Consider the following 26,656-nt stretch of genomic DNA (forward strand, 5'->3'; position numbering starts at 1 on the left):
TACTTTCATTTGTTTTATTGTCTTAAAAATGAATAGTTAGATTTTATTATTTAAATTAACTTCTTGAATATGTTAACAGCCGATATGTGGTGAAGAAAACTCGTTATTTAAACGAAAGAGAAAAAAAAGCCACCCATAAAACTACTTATTGTACACATCATTTTATTACAGGTAAGTTAATTAAAAAGCGCGTTGTAGGAAGTTGAAAAGATATATGCGTTTATTTATATATGCCATACATATAAAACTACAGCACTGGAGTCAACAATATGATGTAATTTGTAAAGAAATATGGGGCCTTAGCAATAGGATAAACCATCTTAAGTTTATTACAACGTTCAAGGTATACATACGGTTGAATAACTGCAACTTCACAACAGTTATTAATCTCAAAAATTAGAACCGAAAAACTGGAAATATGTATAATTTATTTCAAACTAAAGACGCTTTAAATGAGTGGGAAAATTTGTGACTACTAATAAATATTTTAAGCTTCATTAAATATGTTAAAAGAACTTCGGAAACAAGTAACACTCGACCTGCTCACGAGTAACTTGTATAACCAAGTGACTATTGCTACTAAACCCGATCTTGTTATGTCCATGTAATGTCTAAAAAGTTCTTTGGAAACAAATAAAACTAGACAAGTTCACGTGAAACCTATATCATCAAGTGACTTTTGCCAAAAAAAAAATCGAATTTTTTTTAGGATGTGTGAAAGTAAGTTGAATGGTTGATTATATGATTCCGTAATATTTTATCTCTACTATTGAGCGCAATTACTCGTGGTATGAGACTCAAAGTATTCCGCTTCCTAATGCCGCTAGTATCCCGCCTACGTAATTTCGTGAATCGACTCCACTCTTTGAGGCAATACACGGATAACATCTCAAAATTATCTGTTAGGACTTTTTTTTATCATTAGCTTGAGAAAAGTCAGCACTGTCTTCAAATAAAGTAGTTGTTTCGTTGTTGTTGTTTTAAAAAAAATTATGTTACGTAAAAAACATTAACTTTCATATGATTCTGTTACTGAAGTTCTGAAATCACAGTATTATTTCATAAAAACAAAGTTGCATTTTGGAAAGAATGTCTTTCTGTTTCTTAAATCAAAAATCTAAGACAAACTATACACAAGTCTAATAAATAATGTAAAAATAGTTTGACAAATTTATCAGCTTTGGCTCTTTCAGCCACGATTTACGTACAAACCACTTAAATACCTTACTTATTTCTGTGATTGTAAATCGATTAAAACCAAAACAAAAAACAATCTTCCGTACACGTATGGTTAGTATATGAAACATCCATAGTATATGCGTGTGATACTTGTGACATACATCATAATTTAAAACTACACTGCTTTCTAATATTTTAACCATCAGACCCACCACTTACAACACTCCCCTCGTACCACAATGATAAGTCAGTAAGCTTACAACTATAAAAATCGGGTTTCGATACCTGTGGCGGGAAGAGCGTGGTTTTACCTTAACAACAATCAACCAACTCACCTACGCCTCTCGCGCTTTACCCACACCTACATATAAATATACACACCTACATTCAGATACGTCACATCCTTATTGTATGTAGATAGATATTATTTTAAAGTTTCCACCACTAAGAAAGAACTCGTTACAAACTATACTTTTAAATCTATATTCATTAAAAAGGTCTGGATAGAAAACCATGAAAATAAAGTAAAAGCGTAGGAACATGTAAAAAAGAAACAGCGCCAACATTTACGTTACAACATGTTATATTATAAAGCGCATCTTGGTTTTATTTTGCATGAAGTTGGGCCCACGCATTCAGCGGTATGCAAAACTTACCACATATAAACTTTATGAGCAGGCTTTAAAGGTGGCTTGAGCATTCAGTTGTTGTTGTTGTTGTTGTTGTTGTTTTGTTTTTTTGTTTGTTTATATATATGTAATAAGTAGGCGTGGATGCCCAAATTATCCGTAGGATTTAAGAAGAAAGGTTAAATGAGGTACGTCAATAAGATGTATTTTATTATTCACATCTTGATATTATTTGTTTAGTGCTTGATGATGCGTGGTTTGTTTTTTCTTACGGCCTCGTTACGTAGATTACATCACTAGTGGTTGGCGTGATCAGACTGCGCGTTCGAAGGTTTATGGTTCGCGGCCCAATGTCGTAAAATACGCTTCTCACTTTTGGGTCGTAGGTGCGTTATAAGAGTGTTTTTTAAGTTCTACTATTCGGGCAAACAAGAGCAGTCCAAGAGATGGATGTGGATGCTGTTTACTACCTGCCTTAGGGTTAGCTCTTTGAGTGGCTTCGCATAAAATTTCGAAAGAACTTCTATGCAAATAGGTATGCATGCGTACAAGTTCTCAAATAAAGAAAAACGCCTCTTTATTTAACAAGGAATAATTTCATTTATATACTCAAGAATTACGATTGTCATGATTTGACACCAGGGTTTTTCTGTCCCCAATTAAGGATATACTACTATTACAGCACAAAATATGGTTCATACTAACGCTTACTACGACACGTAATTCACGTTCTTTAACGAGTTAATTAAAAGAGACTTCAACAGATGGCAATTAATAAGCGTTCAGTTCACTAATCCTCTGGAAACAAACACATTCGTGAACAGAACAACGTTTAATTTCAAATAAACGATGCAGCACAAACACTTTGTCATAATAATAAGACACCAACAAAGCCAAAACATTTAATACACCTACAACTTTTGTACGTGCACAGCTTACAAATACACGTATGTAAAATTAACCGTTCAATCACTTAAAAGGTTTATTCTTGCAACCGAACTAATACAACATAAAATTATAAATCACGAGTGAACACACACAAACATAATTTTAAAAATAACGGCATTTCTCTTAATACTTTGGCAAACATTTTTTCTTCTAGTAAGAGAAACACGTTGTAGAAAAATAAACAAATGTTTTTGTTGTTGTTAGCACTTTTTTTCTTATTAACAAACTTGTTAATGAACTGAAGTGCCCTCTCTGGGTAAAAGAGCGAGTAAAACTGCCACATGATTAAAACTTCTAACATTTTTCACTTTTAACGTAAACTTCACGTCTTACATCTGGAACACTATATAGACTAGTTCATATAACACTCATTTCTGAGGACCTTGAACTATTTCTTATTAATCACGCTCGTAGAAAGCCCATCTGTGATAATGGTGTTGGTTTTTGTTGTTTTCTTTGCGGGTTTTCAGTCTTTTATGGTTCTTGGATCGCTTAGGACATTTTCCCGTTAAAAAGTTGTATTGACCAAACCTACACTCGGGGATATGGCACTTGCGGGCTCGAACGCACCTATAACACAATAAAAAGAACAAATAATATATGAAACAAAGAGGAGATTTAAAATTCCTGTTTATTACAACTATGTCGTCTTCGGTTATGTCGAAGCTCTATCTAACTATAAAAATAATACAAGAACCATTTGTTGTAACCAATAAGTCGTATCCGCTTTTCCACCTGCTGGTAAAAAATAAGATAAATTTAGAAAAACAAAAATGGTAACCACGCGGTGCACGAGGTAAAGTCGTTAAAATTTCTACACATAAAATTCATTCCAAATCATAGACTATTTTGATGTAATAATGATGAAATAGGAGATGCTGTGAAGTAGTCAGTTTGTTAAAAAATTACATTCTATTTGCTAAAATCTGTTAAACTAACCCTAAAACTAAAACTTTAAGTGGCAATACCTTCCCAATGCTTCAAGTGAGCTTGCATAACACAATAAACACCACAAAACTACGAAAGACGTTAACTGAAACCACTTTCGATCCAGTTCCACCTATCCTCGTTTAGTAAAATATAAAAATATGGTATTTCAAAATATTTTTGCTTTATTACTCACACATCTAAGAAGGTTTTGTCCGGCTACAGGAGAGACGTGTATTAAATATAAATACAATTACCTGATTTCAATGTCTGACAATGGGCGACGACCTCTTTTTATCCTAAGGCACGATTTGTGACGGTCAAAACAGTCACAGCTGCACCTTCCATCCGGATATTCTCTTCTATAAAATGGCAAAGGGCATTCTCGACACCTAGTGGTGAAAAACACTAATCATGTATTTCAAACACTGTTAAATCGTTTCGTTTCTTTTTTTTTTTATGTTTAAATCCAAAGCTACACAATGAGCTATCTGTGCTGTATCCACCACTGACATCAAAACCAATTTTTAGTTCTAAAGTCCAGACAGACTAAGAAGGCGACTCAATTGCTAGAAATTGTTGAATTAAACATTTTTAAAACTTCTTTAGAATTAAAGTCTTACGTAAATGACCACATATTTATCATTGATATCAGAGTAGAACCTTGAAAGTGAATTAGATACTATGTTGGAACACTTTCATTATCAACATTCCAACCTTTTACTTCTTGGGATACGACTCTTCATAAAGAATAAAGACTTGAAACTAATCAAAAAGAAGTAAAACAGTTTTTACAACTTCATACTCATTGAACTACAACTTTTCATTGAATTTTGACAGTTTTCTTTTGCCACACGAGAGTCTGGTGAGAAAATATTTAACAGTAAGATTTGACTGTCAAAATTAGACAATTATAACTAATTATTTATATTTTAATGGGGTATTTTAGGATGTAACCCATCTATGATGACCCTTAAACCTAAAGTTCAAATAGAAGCGACCTTCTATCTGAAACTAAACATAAACTTGCAACTTGCCCAACATCCTACATTTCAATCCAGAGTGTTTCGTCCTCGGTGTTTGGCAGCAAACCTAGAATTCTCCACATTGAACCTAAATTTCAAACTAGTGGTTTAGTCATTTATTCTAACGGCAGTTTATTTTTATTTGAGTCATTCTTCTGTGTTACATTGACAATACTAACACACCATTTCTATACGGTATCAAAGCAGCTTTTGTTAGTTGGGCATTTTACATTAGAAATATATAATCTGTTTCAGCAGATCTGACGAAGCCTGGGATATATTATAGTGACGTTACTCGTGAAAGGGTTGTATGTATCATAATTATCTTCTTCTTTTTTTATTGTGACAAGGAAACTTGAAACATTTTACAACACCATAAAAACAGAAGTAGTAGATATAAAATCAGATTAAAAAGGCTATTATGTTACATACGAAAAGACATTTATCGCGAACAAAAATGTTAGTCACGTAAAATACGATGAAAGTTCGCCAAATGCCAGCTGGTGGTAGTATCGAGAAAACACGCTGTAACGTGATTTACGCAAGTCTATAAAAGGCCAGTTTATGAAATAGTGCATATGAGGGTATAACTGGAATTTATTCTTGGTGTGTTTAACTTAATATAAATTAATAATCTATTCGGCTTTTCGTTTTCAACCATAGTAAGGGCATCTAAAAAGAAACACATTTAAGCTGTATATACAAGTGTCTGTTGTTGGTAAGAAAAACAAGAAAGAGCTTAGCAACAAGATACTAGTTTTAAGGAGATGAAACTCAACAGCAACGCCGAAAAACAAGTGTTGTTACGATACCATTTTATTACTTCTGTTATTAACACATGAAAGATAAAATAGCAAAGCTTCTGTTCCAGATAATTTACATTAACAAACTAAAAGTTGGAAAAGCAAGAAACCAATGACTTAAAATTTGTAAGAACGTCTCAGTTAGAGATGTTCATACGAGAGTGTGTTCCCGTCAGATCCCTCTCCGCCAATTATCATGCACTTAAACCTCTTATCCATCATCTACATATCATATAATGAGCAAAGTATACTGAAAAATCGCCCACCAATATTCAGAATGATGAATATATAATGGATCTTTGAAGTATACGAGATTCTGAGGATACAACATATAGTTTTATCTCTAAAGTAAATTATTCGTCGAAGAAAAATAAACACTTTAATTACAGATTGCTTACTTTGATTCCTTCTGAGTGGGTGGATGTCGTACAGGATTGTCAAGTACAGAATCCCATTTTGTACCAGAACTTATTGCTTTCATCTTATCCGAATCCGTAAGTTGTTTCAAATCCCCTGGTGCACGTGGTTGACTATCGATGGGTCGACATTCGCATTCCGTGTGATTCATGAAGAGCAGTTTTTCAGCAGTGTTACTTAGGCCAACATACGTGCCTTGCTTTCCAACTTGGAGAGTCTATACACAGGTAACATGCAGGTAAGTTTTATGAACAAATGATAATATTAACAGGGAAGTTTTATTATAGCAACATATTCTGCTCCAGTATAGTGAAAACCTCTCAAACGTAGCGATAAATCTGTAGGCCCAGCAAACTAAAGTATAAAAATTATAAGCACTAGCAGCGACACGCAAAACACTTGCAATAGTTTTCATGCCTTTTGCTTGAATTTCTATCATTTTCACGCATGCGTGTGTTCGATCGATAAACACCAGTCTATTTGAAAATATTTTATGTGTTAAGACAAACAAACTCACGTAAGTGTAACTAAGTAATAAAAATAAAGTAAACAATAAAATAATGGTGTTTATAAGTGTGCAGAGTATGAAACAGTTATAAGCGTACAGTATGTGACACGGTTTTACGAGTTGAAACAAAGAAGCTCACAAAAACCAAGAATAAAACTCGTACTAAAGAAAAAATAGCTAAAATACGCTTATAACTAGTTTATTGCAAAGTAATATAAATATAATAACTGTAACGAAAGTAAACTTAGCTTAATACGCAGAAGCATCTGAATACGTGCTCACAAAGCGGTAAGCTTATGGTTTTGAATGAACTATGCATGCGTAAATTATGCCTAAATAAGCCGAGAACACTCGTATAATTTTATTCAGTGTAATTTTAATTTTAAATTATACACGGATTGGATGTTTTGTGCAAATAAAAAACTCAAATTGAAATCAAAGTTAGGTGTTAGTGATAGCAGCATTGTGTTGTCGTGTAGCATACTCGTTCATTAAAGTTACTATGAAGACTTAAAAACTTTTAGGTCATGAAAAACTGATGGCTTCCGAAAATCAGAATAACAACCTTGTATTAACCTAACTTTTATATTCACTACCATCACTTAAATAAAGAAATAAAAACAAACTCTTGGCTTATATCTCTGTTTAAAAGAGATATCAGCTTGTTCTAAAATTCACCTTTTCTTAAACACGTAATTCACTCAGCATGTTTGAGTTTACCTTATTACCGTAGCTGAGTAGTAAGTTTGAACAACTGCTATAGAAAAAACTTAAAATATTCTGCATCTTTATAAATATAATGAGGATACAACAATTAAAGTCGGGAAGAAATGACTGAAGGTATAATTAGCTAACAAGTTACTAAAATAACTAGCTTTCTTCAAACTAACAAAGTTGCATTAATTCAGAATTATTAAGGAAAAGAATAATTGAATTTAAGATAGTTAAAAGACGTTCGCGCAACTGAAGCAATCTTAACATCTGTAAATATCACTTAAGTTTCTTATGTTGAAGAAAATGATATTCGTCAGCCCCTCAAGTTGTACGAGGAGCTGTTATTGTCAACGGCGTATACATTATTGAGATAATACATACAAGCTGACATACTCATTGGATACTTTCGTGTTGTACAGTTAAAGCACTAACCTGACATACTCATTGGATACCTTTATGCTGTACAGTTGAAGCACTAACCTGACATACACATTGGATACTTTTATGCTGTACAGTTAAAGCACTAACCTGACATACTCATTGGATACTTTTATGCTGTACAGTTAAAGCACTAACCTGACATACTCATTGGATACTTTTGTATTGCATAGATAAAATGTTAATATGATATACACAATGGAAATTTTGTATTACATAGATACAATACTAATCTGAAACATTATTGGATACGCATGTAGTGCAAAGGTAGAATACTAATGAGATATGCCATATCATAAAAAAATTGCAGTCGAAATTGCTACTTTTTGTATCACAAACTATTCAACAGCATTTTCCAAAAATATTAAGTAATAAAGTTGTAAATTATATGTGTTCATAATTTTATATCATATTTAAGAACAAGTACAGTTATCAGTATTTCTCATAAATTTATATATAATCGTAACAACATCAAAACAAAATTTTAATTTCACTAAACATTATCTTCTAGCACCCTCAGTTCCATTTAGTCTCCTCACGAGTCATACAATGTGACAGAATATACTAGGTGTGTAGTTGGGCTTTGATGCAGCAGAATTGTTAAGAATTGCTTAAATGACTTAACAAGTTAACTTCATGCAAAACCTCACAAACAATGTAAAAAAAGAAAATCTATACGATTAAGACTGAAAAAACCATCCGAAATGGCGCTTTGAATATGTTAGGTTAGTCGTTCACCACCATTTTACTTTCGTTGAATATATACGAGTTGTCAACATTTAAGTTTTAAGTCACCGTTTTGAGTGTGTGTGTGTGTGCGCGCGAAAGTAGAGCCCACATTGCTGTGGGGATAGACCGTCTATCAGTCTTAACCTCCAATTTGCTCGTCTCACACAAGAAAATTATAAATTAGGAGAGCGAGATGTTGGTGCTCAAACCCACAACGTCCCACATTTGTATCACCCTTTATGACCTGCAGACAGTTGTGGGAAGGTGACTTGCTCTCCCAAGCTAGAATAAGAAAATGATAAACATAAAAAGATGAAAAATAACAAAAAATAGGTTGGCCTTCTACATAAACATTGAATCTGTCAATGTTATATTGTAGGTTTTCTCTTCGTTTTTGTTTTAATTCCACTCTTCCCATTTATCATTTAATGTAAGTTACGCGTAGTTCCTTCCCCCTGTTCCTTCTGAACATCTTATTTTATTAATAACCACATCACGTTGTTAATTTATCCATGGACAGCGTCTCGAAGAAACAAACCATTGAGTAGAACGTATTACCGGCGCAATACAACGAACGTCATACAACAACCGTCACACTACGAATTAAATATAATGATACTTAGTAGGCGAAATTATATTAAAACTATTCTGAAACAAGGTTTAAAACAGAACAAGCTAATAGACACAATTATTTAATTGGGGTGAATCTAATTGGCTACGAACTTAAGAGTAAACCATTCATTAGCATGACCTCTTATTGTGATGTATAGGCATGTTTAATATAAGAGAAAAAAGCATGTATATCAAGTTATATCTATATTAAATGGCTGCCACAGTTTTAGTCATTCTTTCTACTTCTTAAGTTAGTATTTTATATTAAAAAAACACACAAATGTATGAACGACTAGTTTTAGTCATATAGCAAATAAGGACTAAAAATAGTCGTTTATCCATTTGTACTTTTCCATAAAATACTTATTTAAAAAGCATACGTACATGTGTATGCGATTCATTGAGTTAGCGTCGATTGTTAGTGTATCAAATTGCGTTCATGTGCTGACATATTTGGTGTATATTATGAACACCCATACTAATAATACAGTGTGGTCCAAAAAGTAGCTACTCATAACCGATTCTTTTTTATTTTCATCTTGTTATATGTATACATTTACACTACACTAGTGTGGCACAAAAATGACATAGAAACTATGTAGTCTAGTGCCACAAATCAAATCCTATCTACTTCGAAGAGGATTCAGGTTTCGAGAAACTAATGTGTGGCCCACTCTGTATTTAAAGTCGCCCTTTTCTCCGTGGCTCGAATCATGATACCTTATACTTTGTGTTCTTATTCTCCAAACAAGAACTGGACATTAAGTGGTGTTAAGTGATTTGAGTTCAAGAGGTCTATATACATATGATAAAGCATTTTTCTGCATATAGTTCTCATTAAGAGTTGGACTTTTTTTTTCCGCTGGGTTGGGGGGGGGTATATGATCATTGTCGCGCTACAATATATGAAAATATCATTTGTTTTAGAAAAACTGGAAAAATTATATGAGCAAATAACTGTTGATACTATCAGATTGTATTCCTCATAAGTAGCATTGTGCGTCTTACAATTTTGATTAATGATAGCACGTGAACATTTTAAGAATTGTTTTTGATATTAATAAAACACCCACACGTGTTGTCATATTCACCTTAGAAGCATTTTGATTCATCAAGTTTAGAATTTCTTTCTTACGTCATTAATCACTACAGTTAACATGGATACTTTCTATAAACACAAGTGTTATGTACAAAAAGAATGAATATTGTGATAAAAAATATCTTAAAACGTATAAACTATTCTTGGTGAGAATGGCTTGTGGCCGTTTTGAAATAGTATTGTAAGAAATATTGAAACACAAGATATCGGTTTGACTTATTATCTTCGATAACAAATCATATTCTACAAAACAATGTAATTTAAGCCCAATATAGAGTTGGGGTATGGCGCCATAGCATCAAAAGAATAAAAATTTAATTCGATATTGAGTGCGAGAACATAACATATTCTATACGTTTCAAGAATGAAACAAAACAAGCACACAATAACACCGAAGAACGTATGTCGGCAAAACTATAACCTAAACTTTGCTTGACGGAACGGAGCTTACTTTACACAACAACCGTTTTACACAACTCATTAACATAAACGAAGAATCGCATGAGAAACACTACAGTAAAAATAATAAAATGTTTACATGACACTTGTAATTATCATCACAGTTTATCTGGTCATAGGGATCAACTTATTCTTACGTAAAAGTAGAGAACAACTTCTTGAATAGCTCTTGGTCCACATTTCATTCTTTCATCATAGCAGCATCCAGCGTTATCTGTGCATCGGTGCAAGATGGTGCAACTGGGAAGATACTTTCTTCTGGGATCTGGATAATAGTGCTTGACGTTCACTACTTGGGGTCGGGGTGTGTGGCATGTCGCTGTCCGTCTGATCTGAAGAAAATGTTCATTGGCTCGGCGAATGTCCTGCAAGTCTTAAAAAAATATATTGAATTTTTTGTTACCCCACTTCTGTTTTTTGTTCCAGTTCTCGAGATCTATCAGTTGTGTGTAACTTCACTACGAACGCGAGTATAGGTTTTACTATCATTAACTAAGATCCTTGTTTGAAGACTAGATGGTGTTGCGAACTTTGAATTAATTTCTAAACTCCAATTTTTGCATTGACGTTTCTCACAAGAGTCCGCAGCTCTTAAGCCAGTGTATGGAAAAGTTAATTTTGTTTTTACTGAAGAAAAGCATAAGAAATAGTCGTGCAACTCAAGATGTTGCATTACAAAATGGAAGTATACCAAAACTTCCTGTCTGCTCCATCTTTAAACACTAACTGAAAAGTAACAGGAACAAAATAATTTAAAATACCTAAAACACATAAGTTACTCATCTGTAACTAAATCACTTTACTATACAGAAGCAGTCTGAGAAACATTTATAATAGAATTTTCCCTAAAATATTCTATAAAGGTTTCTACAGGTTTCAAATAGTGGAGTTGAAAGTGTGCTCAGTAGTAACGTGAATATAAAAACTTCACCAAATTATTATCATCTTCTATCATTAATTTACCCTTGTTATGAACTCCATACAGAATATTTGGCATTGTTATATTAGAACTTATTAATCCTCACTAGGCAATAAACTTAAATAAATATAAATACTTCTGTTGTACTCAACCCATTGACCTTAACTGCTCTTTGCTTTTGAAAAGACACAAGAAAAGTTAAGTTATGAATAGTAAACATTTAAAACGTTTCACTTAATTCATTATTTTCAAAATATTGATAACAAAAGGTTAGATAAAAGAGGGCAGACACGAAATAAAGGAAAAAGTATCATACGTATCTGGCTATGGGAGAAGCGTTACTGGGTGAAATATCTTCCCAGGAGAATCTAGCTCTAGGGCCTTGACTACAGCAAGCTGACGGCTGTCATGAATCGCAGAAGGGGAAAAAAACTGTGCCAAATCTGAGCAACATTTTAAACTTATCATGAATAATCTGTCAAAATAAAGTCATGATTACATGTAAAGTGAGCGTTTCTTTGTAGCTTGTCACAGTCTTTTAACGGGGTACGTCTCTAGCAGAGGCCTAGGAATTACCTTCCTTTGTGACGTCACAGTTTGGAACAAGTTTTTTTGAAAGCAACTAGTCTGAGGAACTCCAACGCACTGCAAGAAGAAACAGTGGCCTGTCTTTCAAAGTCTGCATTATTGAGAGCATAAAATTAAAACCGAGTCTCTTATATTACGATGACACAAAAAAACATCACAGATAACATACCAGACAGAATGTATTTTATCTCATACGTCACTGTAATGTGGATTATGTAAATGAGTAACGAACTCCAAATACCAAAACAAGTAAACACGATAAGTCCCTTTTTTCTCTACAGTCACGTGAGAAATGTTCTCCATCCTACATAGAGTTTCTTGTATCGCAACTAATAATCGGAACTGTTTTCTTTCTTCTTCTTTTTTATTACTAGTCCACCCATATTTGATTTTATATTTTTCCAATTCCCTCTTGTCTCTTAAAAGAGTCGATTGTCATTCGAATAAGAATTGTTTTAAATCTTCTGTATGGTACAGAAAAATAAACAGAAAATGCTTGGAAACAACATTGTTCAAAATAAAGTACAAATTATAAACGAGAGGGAATCCTCAATAGCCATAACACATGAAATTCATTTAAGCAGAATTAAAGTAAATTAACCTACGATACATCTCCTCCTTTATTCAATTCACTATATTTTTGTATGTCAGAATACCAAACATGGGGCGCGAGTATACCCGATTCGATTTTATTATTCATTAGGATCTCTACTAGCCTACCCCCAATTGAAATTATTTTAGGTAGGATTAGTGTAAATTGATTTACGAGACTTTCGGTGTGATCAATTACATCAATCGAAAGGGTTTCACCTTCCGAGTCTAAAAATGTAATTAGATCTCAAATTGGTCAAGAGACGTCGGAGCTACGAGCTAAAAGTTAGTACTTGAAAAAAAACAACAGACATTCTATTAGTTGCTAATGCTGCGGCTAAAAACGTACGGGCATAATCAGCACGAATATCGTAATCCAGGTGATAAATTGTAACACCAAAAGCTCCCTAGTCTTCAATCATGTGCGGAATGTTAATCCAAGCATTAGCTGCTACGAACATGCACTTCTCATATGGAACCACGAGTACTTTATACGAGTGACTGTTAAATTTCACTATGTGATCAGACAAAAGCAGCCCAAGAGGTGATTATTGGTATTGTTGGCTGCTGCTTTTCCTTTAATGCACCAGTCCAAAGTAACATAGCTCTTGTACAACGTGTAAAATGTCGAAACGACCTTTGAATGTGTACACGAAAGCGACCTGTTGCACCTCCATATACTGAATACTTCAGTAAGAAATAGCAGTACAACATTTTAACAGTTAATTGTATCACGTATTAGTAAGGCGTTAAAAAGTTTCTTTATGCTCTTATGTTTATTCGACTAAACCCATGCAGTAATATTAAAATACAGTGAAAACACGAAAATTTTATATTTGGCTACATAATTAGTTTACTTTAATTAATAATAATATGTTCAATTAAATATCCGTGTAGCTTCGATATTTTTTTCCAAATAATTTATTCTAATGCTATTTATTGTTTTTAGTTTTTATAAAGAGCTTAGTTTCATCGTATTATTAGAAAATATGTCAGAGATTTAAAACAAACACTTTACTCTCTTCTTTGCAGAACAAACGGCTTAATGAGTTATGCTGATTATCAAACTACCTTGTCGGTACGTGTTGTAATATAGAACGTGTAATTGTAACGATAGTAACACAATATACTCTCTCTTATTGACAACCCTTAACAGGTTTGAACGATTTGAACTATGTGTAACGGATTTATTATTATTTCAATAACAATGTTTGTTTTAGTTAAGTACATATTTGGAAATGCAAGTAACTTGTACAGTTAAATGTGTATTGCAAAATACTTGGCTATTCACTAAATTTGTAGAATATTCTCGAGCGTAAGAATCAACAATGTATATACCAATATTGTTGCCTTAGCTAAAACTTCTAGAAAATCTCTTCTTATAAAAGCTAGCCAACGCGGAGAGACAGTTATATATTTTTGGTTTGCTACAATTAGTATACTACAAACCTCACAAGAAGTGTGATCAACGTTCATTAATGGGAAAACTGCAGACATTTGACCAGGAACGTTTATAGATTTCGAACATTACAAACCATTTAATTTCAATGAATTAACTTTGGACTTTAGATACATTAGATATTTTCGTCGGGAAAAACTCACTAGCCGTCCCTAATTTAGCAGTGTAAGACTAGAGGGAAGGCAGCTAGTCATCACCATCAACCGCCAACTCTTGGTCTACTCTTTTACAAACTAATAGTGGGATTGACTGTCACATTATAATTCCCCACAGCTGAAAGAGGGAGCATGTTTAGTATGAAGGGGATTCGAACCCACGACCCTCGGATTCTTGTGGAGAAAATAGGCATATTCCCTTCAAGTGAAAGGTACCTGTGTATCAACATAAAATTAATTCGCTCCAAGTGAATCGTCGACAAAATATTCAATTCTTGTCCGGATAGATGATTTAGTACTCATTGTAAGTTTGTAAAAAACTCTTGTATATAAATTATTATTAGAAATATCCATAATTATATATTGTAGTTTGTATATTAAAATATATTTATGTTAAGAAATAAAAATATGTTTCAAACTTGTTGGCAAAAATCACAAATTTGATGCATAGTAACATTTAATTAACTTCTAAAGTAAAATTTTCGGCTATTTGAAATCATTATGTCACGTATTATAAATCGGAGACTTATCCGAGATACGTTATAACACGTTAACATACGTTATCAGTCTTATTGTAATACAACAGATAATGTTTCCTTAGCGTAATTGTTGCACAAGACTTTGTTAGTGGATGAATGATTTGTTTATTTACTTAAAGCACAAGGCTATGCAATAGCTATCTGTTCTGCATTCGCCACTAGGAACTAATCCACGAGCTTCAGCGTTATAAGCACTTGAGCTTACTGTCGAGTCAAGGGTGATCAGTCAATGAACTGAGCCTGATATTATGATAGGTATTGTTAAAGTTAGCTTGGTTTAGCAATGATAACAAAGTTGCATACTTAAAATAAATGCTAAATTTAAGGCAAAATAATAAACAAAAGAAAAATAAATACAACAGGAGAACCAAACTAGAATTCTGATGGGCCATTAGCGTAATAAATAAAATTCCACAGTATAATTCTAGTTATGGGTCAAACAATTAGTTACTTTTCGTTCGAATGTTCATCATCTACATAACAATTTTCTATGTAACGCTACGATTACAAGTTACAGAACTTTATTTTGATTTTATTGTAATTCATTAAAACCAAGCCCATTTATTCTGCTGTGAAAGGGGATCATAATCTTAGTAAACAACTCGATTGTAAGATTTATAACACAACAAAAAACTTTACAAATATTCTCAGTTGCATTCGGTGTTCGAAATTACTTTAAACAGTAATTTTAAATTATTTATTCAAATAATAGTAGTACTTAATTTTTATATAACTTAAAAAGTACTGAAACATGACTTAACCCCCAGTAAGAAAACTGTATTTATCCAACATTTACACTTGTTGCCTTTCATCGGAGTAACGCTCTTAGCAGCAACATGAGTTGCTATTGCTTTAAACCACTTTACCACAAAGCAAGGGTAATCTGAAATATTTTGATGAACAGAATACCTCAAAATAAACCAGTTGATAGTAGAGCGACTACATTTCACAGGTTACCCATAACGTAGGTGTAAACTGGCTTGTTACTTGGCTGTATAGTTACTTATTTTTGTATTGCTGGAAGAGAAAGGAATGGTAAACACAAACAATCCTAACCATGTTATTAATATTGATAAGTAGGGTACGAGTAATATATTTTTAAGTATTTTCTGACTTGAGTAACTCACTCTTGAGGGCACTGTTAGAAATTGAGTGAAAAATACTTGTTTTTAAGCTTTCAGTGTTGACTGAAGGATGGAAACAAATTTGCAATGAAAATGACAAACAACTTAAAATATTTTTTTTATTCTACCCGACGTTTCAGCTTCAGCTCTTTTTTTTTCCCCACGAGTCTGTTAATGTTACACACAGATTTTCATACTTGAAAAGGACGTAAGGTGAAACGTCGAACAAATATTTTTAAAATATCCGAAGTTGTTCATCGTCTTTATTAAAAACAAATTTTTTAAAAAAAAGTGAGATTGGCAGGGTAGAAAGTTTGTTTGTTTTTGAATTTCGCACAAAGCTAAACGACGGCTATATGTGCTAGCCGTTCCTAATTTAGCAGTGTAAGACTACAGGAAAAACCAGCTAGTCATCACTCACCGCCAACTCTTGGGCTACTCCTTTACCAACAAATAATAGGATTGACTGTCACTTTATAACGCCCCCACGGCTGAAAAGGTGAGCATGTTTGGTGCGACGAGGATTCGAACCCGCGACCCTCAGATTACGAGTTGAGTGCCTTAACCACCTCGCTATGCCGCCCCGGGTAAGGACCCGTAGCTAAAGGGACTTAGGTTAGAAAACATCTGTTCTAGAACAATAAGAGCAGTCAAATGTCGTCTGGAATGATAGTTACTTTTTGCTTTAGTAAAGTCATCTGTTGTTAAATCCATCACTTACTTTGACGAATACCAAAGTCAACTGCAGCGCGACGAAGACCCGTCGGTCCGTAATTCCTCTTAAGGAAAGTCACTCCTTCTTGAGTACCATAATATTGTCGGAAAAATTGCTGATGCGATGATGCCGGTTCTATTACATCCCGCCCCGGATACTGGTAGAAGTATTGATTCGAACTGTACTATTTGGAAAGAAGTGACCTCATTATTATCCCACGTAGTTAAAGTAAAGTATTTGAGTGTATTTAACAGGTTGTAATCAATTAAAATATTAACGGAAAATTACAAATTCTTTGCAACATATTAAGAGTAATCATTTTTTTAATTCATTACGTTTACACATAATAATCAATTTCAGTATACCAACGTAGAGATAACTTAACCAAATAAACATCTTTTATATCATCATTGTGAGTTACCTACAGAAACAGTTTTAAAAATGGTTCCAATAAGTTCTTACGAACTGTACCATTCCACTATAATGTATTCAATTTAGCTAGTTTGTATTGTAAATATTTTAAAATAAATAAGCACTTTTTAAGTACCATATATCCATCCACCAACTGACGCTTTAGAACTACTCGAACCAACCAACTGGTGTTTTGTAACAGCCTGAGTTCTTCTTTCAACATTATGCAACACCCCGCTACACCAGCTGACGTTATGCAATAGTCGGAGTACATCAAATAAGGTTCTGCAACAGACAAATAGTCAAAGACCACCAAATAATATCCTGTAACAATTGATTCCAACCAGTTTATGTTTCTCAACATATCGAGTCCATCAGCTGACGCTCTGCAACATACCGAGTCCATCAGATGATGCTCTAGAACAATTTCAATCCATAAACTGACACTCCACAGCACCTCAAGTCCATCAGCTGACGTTTGTAAAGTCACAGTATACATTTAAAATCATAATAAAAGTACTTGGTAAGTTTGGGGGTTTACGTTTCTTATTTCAAGAAACAAGCACACACGTGCAAAGAGACCAACCAAGTATTAACCTTGTCTAACTATTTAAGAACACATCACAGAATTTAAAACCAAGTTAATTTGATTTAATAAAGAAGATAAGAGGGAATGAAGAGAGATAAGACAGCAATAAAAATATTAATATTCATGAACTAGTTTATAGTTGATTTTGTACATAACCGACCCAACCTGGAAAATGGGCGTTTTTTTTTTAAACAAATAAATTATAATTCTACCATTTGTAAACTATTAATGAAAATGAAAGTTCTTTTTTCTGGTAGACATAAACAACTAAGTTGTGAATAGAGTGGTATACCACGCCCTCATCCTTAGTGAAGCCAAATAAGTGTAATACCTTTATTGTACTTGTTTGTTAAAACTGGTAACACTATAAACATAGAATTTATTTTAAACACGATAGTCCCACTGTGGAAAGTTCACGAACTTATAACGCTAAAATATGGAGTTTGAATCCTGACTATAGATAGAACGCGGAAAACCTAATGTATGGCTTTGCTCTCAAAAGAGCTAAAAAAACATGCATAGTTTAATGTTTGAATAAAAGTTCATTTATTTTACAAGCGTGTCTGTTTGCTTACTGTAATCGGCGGGTGGTCACTGTTAACGCTAATCAGTTTTGTTTATTTTGTTTGCTGCCAAACATTTTTGTACAATAGCTTTTTACATGAGTTACAAACGGAAGTACTTTATATCATAATTTTCTAAATACAACAGTACTACATTATTAATACCTGTACTCAAATTTCACGTTTCTTAAGAACTGCGGGAGTAACCTATGTAAAAGTTGCGTGGTACCAAATGTCTAGTTACTGAAATACCCTTTGCAGCCAGATCGTAAATATGATCCAAGTACAACTCCTCTATCGGCAACAAACAGAAGTGAGACTATTTTCATCACTCATTTTTTCAAAGTTCGTTCTGTCTCAACCAATGTGCATTAACCAGCATACTACTGAAGTATGAAGGGGTATCCAAAAAGTTCGTGGTCTAAACTATTAAAAAAGACACTGGTCCAATTATGATTAATTTTTAACACTCCTGAGTACATACAATCACGCCAGCTGTGTTCTAAGAACTTGGTCCTTCTGAAATAATTATTTTTCTTGGTCTTCAATTCGCGACTGGACATTATGCATGAGATCACCATTACTCCGATATATTTGACTTTTCATAGAGTATTTAAGATTATGGAAGAGAAAAAGTTGCATGGGGCTAAATCCTGTGAGTAGAAGCTGGAGTTGGGTGACTGAGTAATAACGTTCAAAACAATGATATTTGTCAGCCGAGGCATTATCATAATGGAAGAGCAAGCACTTTTGAGCCATCAATTTTGTTTGATTTTTTGGCGCAAATTTTTGATTAAGAATGCATAGTGGTCTCTTGTAACAGTTTGATCCCTTGCTGTTGGATTTAAACAATTCGGGTCCATTTCTGTTCAGGTGTCAATATTTGTGGAACCCATCTGGCACTAACCTTACTCACGCCCAAATTGCTATTTCATATGCTTGCTACAATACCTTTATCGATTTCCAATTTGTTAACTTCTTAGTGGTAATTATTCTACCAGATATAATAACCAAATCATGAACTTTATCTACAACTTGTATTTTGGCGATGTAGAGGACTGATCTGATATCAGATCGTCTTCACATGATCGTCTACCGCGCGGAAACTCAACTACCACTTTTTCTTTGTTGAATATGCGAAGTGCTCTCTCTTACGCTGCTTTTATGTTCTGTTGGATTTCCGACTGTTTTCTTTTCTTTTCAACAAAATATTTGATCATGGCACAAGGCCATGATATTTAACAGAACTCGCTTCTTTCCTTCAAAATAAGTCCGTTAAGTTAGATGTCACTTGTTATTGACTCATAAAAATGTTAAGACTTAATATTTAAAGAAAATTATGTACTTCAGTTATTTTTAGATCAATCCACGAGCTTTTCGGGTACCCCTTGTATAACATGTTATTTGTTCTCAAAGTTATGAACCACAAGCAACGATGAACATGAGTTATTACCTAACTAATACCCACTTCGTCTTCCTAAAATCATCCTAAACACACGTATATATTTAACTAAAAATGCACCTAGTTTGTTTCGTTTGTCTTTTCAATTTTGCGCAAAGCTACTCGAGGGCTATCTGTGTATGCCGTTCCTAATTTAGCAGTGTAAGACTAGAGGGAAGGCAGCTAGTCATCACCACCCACCGCCAACTCTTTGACTACTCTTTTACCAACAAATAGTGGGATTGACCATAACATAATAACGCCCCCACGGCTGAAAGGGCGAGCATGTTTGGTGCGACCAGGATTGGAACCCGCAACCCTCGAATTACGAGTCGAACGCCTTAACACGCTTGGCCATGCCGGACCTAAAATGCACATAAAACCAAACTTAATGACCAGCACACAATTTTAAAGACTAAACACACGTTACTTTAAAGACGATCACAAATGAAACCAGGAAACACATTTCAAGTAACATTCTCAAATTTTCACTCATTTCGCGTGCTGGGCTGCGTGAGAGAAGATCCAAGGTTTTCGAGACACTGTATGCAACTGAAAACATTGGGGTACTGCAACGTTAACATTAAATCTCATTGTCAAGTTAAGATAAGTCTCCCGGTAACACAGCGGGAAGTCTTCGGATTTACAAAGCTAAAATTAGGGGCTCGATTTCCCTCGGTGAACACAGCTGAGCGCCCAATGTGGCTTTGCTATAATAACACACGCACAGTTAATAGTAGTAGTATAGTATGCATTATAGATTTGTGATGGCTATATTTGAACTGCAAATCTTATACTGTGACCCATTTAGTTTCTTGTGTGCATAAATTGTATTTCAAGTAAACAAATACATTGTTCTGTCATTTTGTTTAGCATAAGTGCTGCTAATGTTTTATCAATTCAACTTGTAGTGTTTTACATTTTTCTTTCAGAGCTAATGCCTATTACTAACAGAAAAAAAACACACTTAACTATTAAAAATATTCATGCAATCAAATAGACATATATAAAAATGGTCGATAAATCAGTTATAATGAATGCACACATTTCCATGTGATATGCACATATATAAAACTAATCAGAAACACCTTGGGTGTGAAAAAAAGGTGTGGCTAAAAAGGATTGAGCATGCGCCTTAAAGGAATGAAATCAAAACTGGCGGCCAAACTGGTAGCTACAGCGGTAGTTAAGTCGCACACCTCAAATGTTTGTGATTAGACATCACGACATTTTGTCAATACATACCAGCAACTCACAACAAGTAAGAAAGTGACACACACTCAATAGTAATTAACATTAGTTTTAGGATCACAACCCTATAATGCAGCACATTATTTATACTTTGCAGAACCAACCAAATTCTTTAAAATATATGGTGGTAGCCTTCCTCTTTAAAAACAAGCGTTAATTAATAACTTCCTTTATAGTAACGACATAGAATCTAGATTAACGGTTCTTGTCATCACCCGCATGCACTCGGTACAACTGTATTAAGCATTATTTACGCTAATAGCTTAAGTTAATATCCCGGGATGCTATATAAGTTCATAAAATTTATTATATTTATTCTTAAAAAGTTGGCAATGAGTAATAACTGTCCATCCACATAATTATTTTGAAATCTTGGGCTAGAAACTGATAATGTAGTTTGCATGGCCTATTCAATACTTATACCTATAATTTTGCTGCTCTAAATCAGCCGTTTTTAATCCAAATGGCAAAAATGAAGGTCGGTCTACTTTACCATATCACAGTGACATGACTGCAAACTCACAGCGCTAAAAACAGGTCTTGGTACCCGTGGTGGGCAGAGCACATATATCCCATCGTGCAGCTTTGTGCTTAATTCAAACAAACTTAGATAGAGCTAAACTAAAAATGTAGACAAATAGTTCATGTAACTTTTTGCGTAGTCATGCGCAAACATGTTGGTCAAATAAGTGGATTTTGCTGAATAACTTTACACATGAAGCTTATATTTAGACAAAAAAATTGTCTCCTAAATGCACGTTGTAAGAGTCTATCAGTTTCCAAATTTAAAAAAACAACAGAAAATTAAATGTTTTTTAATCAAATATAGTTCCCGTATTTTCAATGCGAATAAAGTAAAAAGGAAAAACAAATCAAAATTTGATTTCATAACTCGCGTATTTCTTAATGGATTACTTTGGTATGTGAAGTAGAGGTTCAGTTAAGCACATCTAGTGAAAATATGTAACATTCTGGATTGCTATACTCCGAACTACAGACAGTGTGTTCTGCAGGTTGTTTTAGCCACACAAATCACTATTGTGTATCGTTTTCATTATCATCAACATGGATTTTATCAATGATACTTTCCAAATGAATCCCGGTCGTTCTCTCCTAAACACAAACTTCCAAACAAATGTCATCACGAAAATATTAAGATCACACAGTTAAAAACAAAAGCAATCTTCAGGGATATTTTGTTTATATACATGAGCAACTCGGTATTTGATTATTATATTTTCCTTATCTTGCAGAGGCAGAATTCGATTGCTCTCTGTAAATCATGTTTAATAGTCTTTTGCTTTTTCTGCATTGAGTGTTAGATAAAAACTAATCTTGTATATACGAACTATAAGAAGCCTTTGTTTTTTTCTTACAAATTAAGGTTTTGTAGTGACTGTGACACAACAAAATTTTTTTTGGAAGGGATAGCACGAAAGGAATTCTTATTACATTGAATTCTGTTTTTCTGGTGCACATATACCTGAATTTTCGAAGCCAAAATAAAAACAAGAAAGGAAAATGATAAAAACAAAAAATTTGAAAACGCAATTTTTAAAGAAAGTCAAACCGCCTGCTTAACAATAAAACAGTGCTAAGTTTTGTTAGTCCTAGAAGCGTATAGAAACCAGACTCAGTCCAGTTTTAAAATCACTATTTGTGTACAAAAGTGGTTGGAACTCCATGACTATTGGTTACCATTTTCCTAAAAATACTATCATTAATTAGTTAAATACACTAATTGGTGCTGGGTCCTGAAATATTTGACCAAAATTAACGATTTCGTCCAATTATTTTACCTCTTTTTTTACAGTAAGCGTTACGCAAAAGCAAAAAATTAAAATTACTCAGTACGGTGCAATGTGTAGACTCCACCCATAGTGGAAGGTGTGAAAACAAATCGATGTTTTCAGGATTAATGCGACTCCATTACATCACAGCTTATACAATAGTTAGATCGTGAACTACATGTGCTAATAAGAATTTTAACCGTTTCCATTAAGTTGTTTGAAAAAGCATTATACCGGAAAATGCGATAAAAATGAGCCAAATTTATAACAAAGTATTACTGGTCAGGATTTCTTTGGAAAGAATATAGTCAAGATATTTCAAGCCTGATAAAATCAAATATTCTATGACCGCCAGGTGGCTGTTTTTAAACATAAAATATATTATTATTATCGATTTCGTCTCATCATAAACGTTTCTCTTGGCTATAAAAACACAGAAAAACACTAAATAAAAAATACGTCACTCGCCTTTATAAAAATAACTCCAACAAAAATTTTGTTTAATAGAAACTTGGCGTCATGAAATAAAATAAGCACATGGCGGGTCTGTCTTGTTCTTAGTGAATAACTGTTAATTTCTTGCTTGGAGCTTCCAATAGCACAAAAAAACAACAACAACAGAGACCTCGGTTGCGAGATATCGTGGAGTGATGGGGGAGTAACAGTTGTCTGACTTTTTCATTGCTTTACGATGATTATTTTAGTTTCCCACATTCTTCTGTCTTTGTCCTTCTTTGGCTTCTTAAAACAACAAGAGACAAAAATAGCTACAAAATATACATTAGAACTCTAACTTAGCGAACTTCAAGGAATCTAACAACTTCTAATTTGTATAAAATAACATCACTTGGCCCACTAAGCCCGTCATCAACTGTTGCTATGCACGTACATTTTAGTCGCTATGTAGCAGACAGTTTTATTTGCCCAAGGGGTGGAAGGTATTCCCAGTACACAAGAAATATCGATGAGAACAATTAACATTCTCTATTTATGCGGTTGGCAAACGAGGCCCATTTGATCGTATCTTTTGGTAAACGAAAAATTGGCACATTCTGAAATGTACTCCGGAATTTTTAAATACTACGTATTAATAAAAAGATAATAAATACCCTCCCAGAACGTAAATCAGAAGGCGAAATGACATCGGCAAATTAAGAAAATAAACAACAACATTTATTATTATTGTTATTAACTCCTTTTTAAAAAATTATTCAGAGATTTTTAACTTAGCAATTTCAATTTTAAGGTATAATCAAGACCAGTTAAAAATCATCTGCAGGCAGTGGATCTAGGACATGTCTCACCTCCATGATCACTGACTCTACATTGAAAACAATTTAACTTTGATGTTACATACCTATTCATAAATACCGATTTTTTGGCAAAAATTTGGCGTTACTTTGATAAAATATAAAATGCATGCTTTGTGAACAATTATAACTATAAAACTTGAATGTGGTAATCAAATGACGTCGACCACCAAAATTTCTCTAAATTTTATAAATAATCAAGGAATTTTTGAACGATGTTTCAATTGTGAGCAGTTGATCTAACTTCTTCACACGAATAAATTCATCATATTGTTTTGTGTTCAGACAAATCCGTTTGTTGTTTTTTTCGTATGTCTTTTGTATTTTCTAATCATTTTTTGAAAATTCTTAGTATCTTGTATTCAACTGAAAAATGTGTTTAGCAATTGTTTTATTGAAGTAGAACCATTTCTTTGTAATGAGACGCCAATTTTATGCAACAAAGGGCCAAATGTTTTGCAATAATGTGTAATTTGTCATCATGAAAAATACAAGCTATAATTACCTAATTACTTACCTAATTATATTCTCACTTTAAAACAAACAAACTTTGAAGATGTCTTAAAAAAGTAACAAAAATAAATAAAAAGATAAACTGTATAAAAAATATTTGGGTGTGTTTTTCTTATAGCAAAGCCACATCGGGCTATCTGCTGAGCCCACTGAGGGGAATAGAACCCCTGATGTTAGCGTTGTAAATCCATAGACTTACTACTGTACTAACAGGGGTCATATTTAGGCGAGACATTGTCCGATGAAACATCACCCGTACACCACAGACAGTTCAATAGTTACAAGTGTGCACCAGTATGCACAAACGCACCGAGAAAAACACATCAAAGCCCCATTTTAAATCATCCAAACATGTTAGTATTTGTTGAATATTTTCTTCCCCATCGCTTTGTTTGCAATACATACAACATTTTACAGTGAATCACTCTCGTTAAATTTCCTACAAGTGTTCTCGTTTCATTTTAGAACAGCACTACGTTTATCAAATAATCATGTTCACTTAATGGATTGTTTAATAATTTTGTTTATTTGCTTGTTCAATTTTCTACAAAGTTACTCGAGGGTTATCTGCGCTAACCATCCCTAATTTAGAAGTGATGAACTAGAGGGAAGACAGCTAGTTAACACCGCCCACCACCAACTTTTAAAAAAGCTACTCTTTATCAAGAAATAGTGGGATTAACTGCATATTATAAGAGCGAGTATTTTGGATAATGGGATTCGAACCAGCGAATCGCAGCTTTAGAAGCGAGTGACCTATTTACCAGCCAGGCCTTGCCAGGGTTATTTGTTTAATTAATAAAAGTGATTGATTATCCCTCAATCTCACTGAAATAGACGCACCGGTCTGTTATAGTTTCAAATATATTGTGCTACTGTGACAAGATTAGAACTAAAACTAATTTAAATATGCTTATTCTAAAAATACGATCAAACTTATACTTGCAGTAACAAGGTATGTGAATTGATTTTGTTATTATTAATTATAAGACACATTGTATTAAAACTACTAGTTTTACAAGCAACTAAATGTTCCATTGAAAGCTACTGCTAAAACGCTCACAAGGTAAGTTTATTTAACAACCAGATAAGAAAAGATCAATACAAAGTGGTGTTAGTTTCCAAAAGTTCAGTTCATGTCCTTTATTTTGGGGTATGAACAAAGAACCCTCTTCTTCACACCTGTAATAGAAATATTGCAAAAACCGCCAGCTGGAAAAATTCCAAAATTAGGGTCGTTGTACTTTTATTAGAAGAAAGAAATATATCCTACCTAATAAACACAAACGTTTCCACGTGACAACGTACAATAAAACGAATTAGTCACAACGATCACTGGCCTGCCAAACGAAAAGACGTCAACTGTAGGCCTAATATAAAACTGTTTTTAGACTTCCAACAAGAATGAAATACGAATACCCCTTGTATGATACAGGCGAGATTAATTTATATATATAATTCACACACAATCACATATATATGCCTGTGTGTCACATGGTCACACTGATCTCTTACACAGCTCCCACAATAGCATACCGCATATGGTATTGTTAATTTGTTACACGGAATTCACACAAACAATGAATTGTGTTCTTGCTAAGTTTTTATATGGAATTTCACACAAACAACGAACAAGTGGTCTTTCTGGCTTGTCACGCAGATTTCACAGAAAGAACAAACTCCGGTCATACGAAACTGTGAGGAACAAGGAACACCTGGTGTTACCGGTCTTCACGGAAACACAAAAAATGTGTGATTTTACCTATTTGTTTCACGAAGCTTCATAGAAACCACGATCACTAAAGATACACTCAGTTCATTAATGTGTATTCCCCCCAGTGGCACGGCAGCATGTCTGCAGACTTACAATGCTAAAAACCAACTTTCGATACTCGTGGTGGGCAGAGCACAGATAGCCCATTGTGTACCTTTGTGCTTTCAAACAGACATTAATGTGCGGAAGTCTTGCAACTGTTCTCGACGAGGATGTGGTGAAAAAAAAGCTGTTACTTCATTAATACTGCAATGAAGAATGTACTCAAGATGTTTTCACAACAGATGTTTAGACTACGCGGTTATTTAAAATGATGCAGAACGGGTAATTTACTTTATGTGAATGTGCTTGAAGCATATTTATTTTGCAATTAATTAACTGTTTTATTTGAAAACAACATCGTGCTGGAAAGTTGAATTTAACACATCCCTGGTCTT

At 33.7% G+C, this 26,656-nt stretch overlaps 1 protein-coding gene across 3 annotated transcripts in view; it reads right to left on the reverse strand.

Moving 5' to 3' along the window:
* Positions 1-306: 306 nt before the first annotated feature.
* The window catches only part of LOC143236852 (uncharacterized), a 38,523-nt gene continuing 12,173 nt past the window's right edge, over positions 307-26,656 (reverse strand). For 2 of the 3 annotated variants that reach the window (XM_076475476.1, XM_076475475.1), the window contains exons 2-6: positions 16,584-16,761; positions 10,625-10,860; positions 5,910-6,145; positions 3,941-4,075; positions 307-3,326 (exon numbers count right to left, since the gene is read on the reverse strand). In XM_076475476.1, coding sequence (XP_076331591.1) covers positions 3,155-3,326; positions 3,941-4,075; positions 5,910-6,145; positions 10,625-10,860; positions 16,584-16,761 — 957 coding nt within the window. In that variant the 3' untranslated portion in view covers positions 307-3,154. Of the gene's footprint in view, positions 3,327-3,940; positions 4,076-5,909; positions 6,146-10,624; positions 10,861-16,583; positions 16,762-17,124; positions 18,403-26,656 lie in introns of those variants that run through there. The other variant, XM_076475474.1, reaches the window with a different exon arrangement.

The sequence above is a fragment of the Tachypleus tridentatus genome, chromosome 13, assembly GCF_004210375.1.
Source record: "Tachypleus tridentatus isolate NWPU-2018 chromosome 13, ASM421037v1, whole genome shotgun sequence".
NCBI lineage: Eukaryota > Metazoa > Arthropoda > Merostomata > Xiphosura > Limulidae > Tachypleus > Tachypleus tridentatus.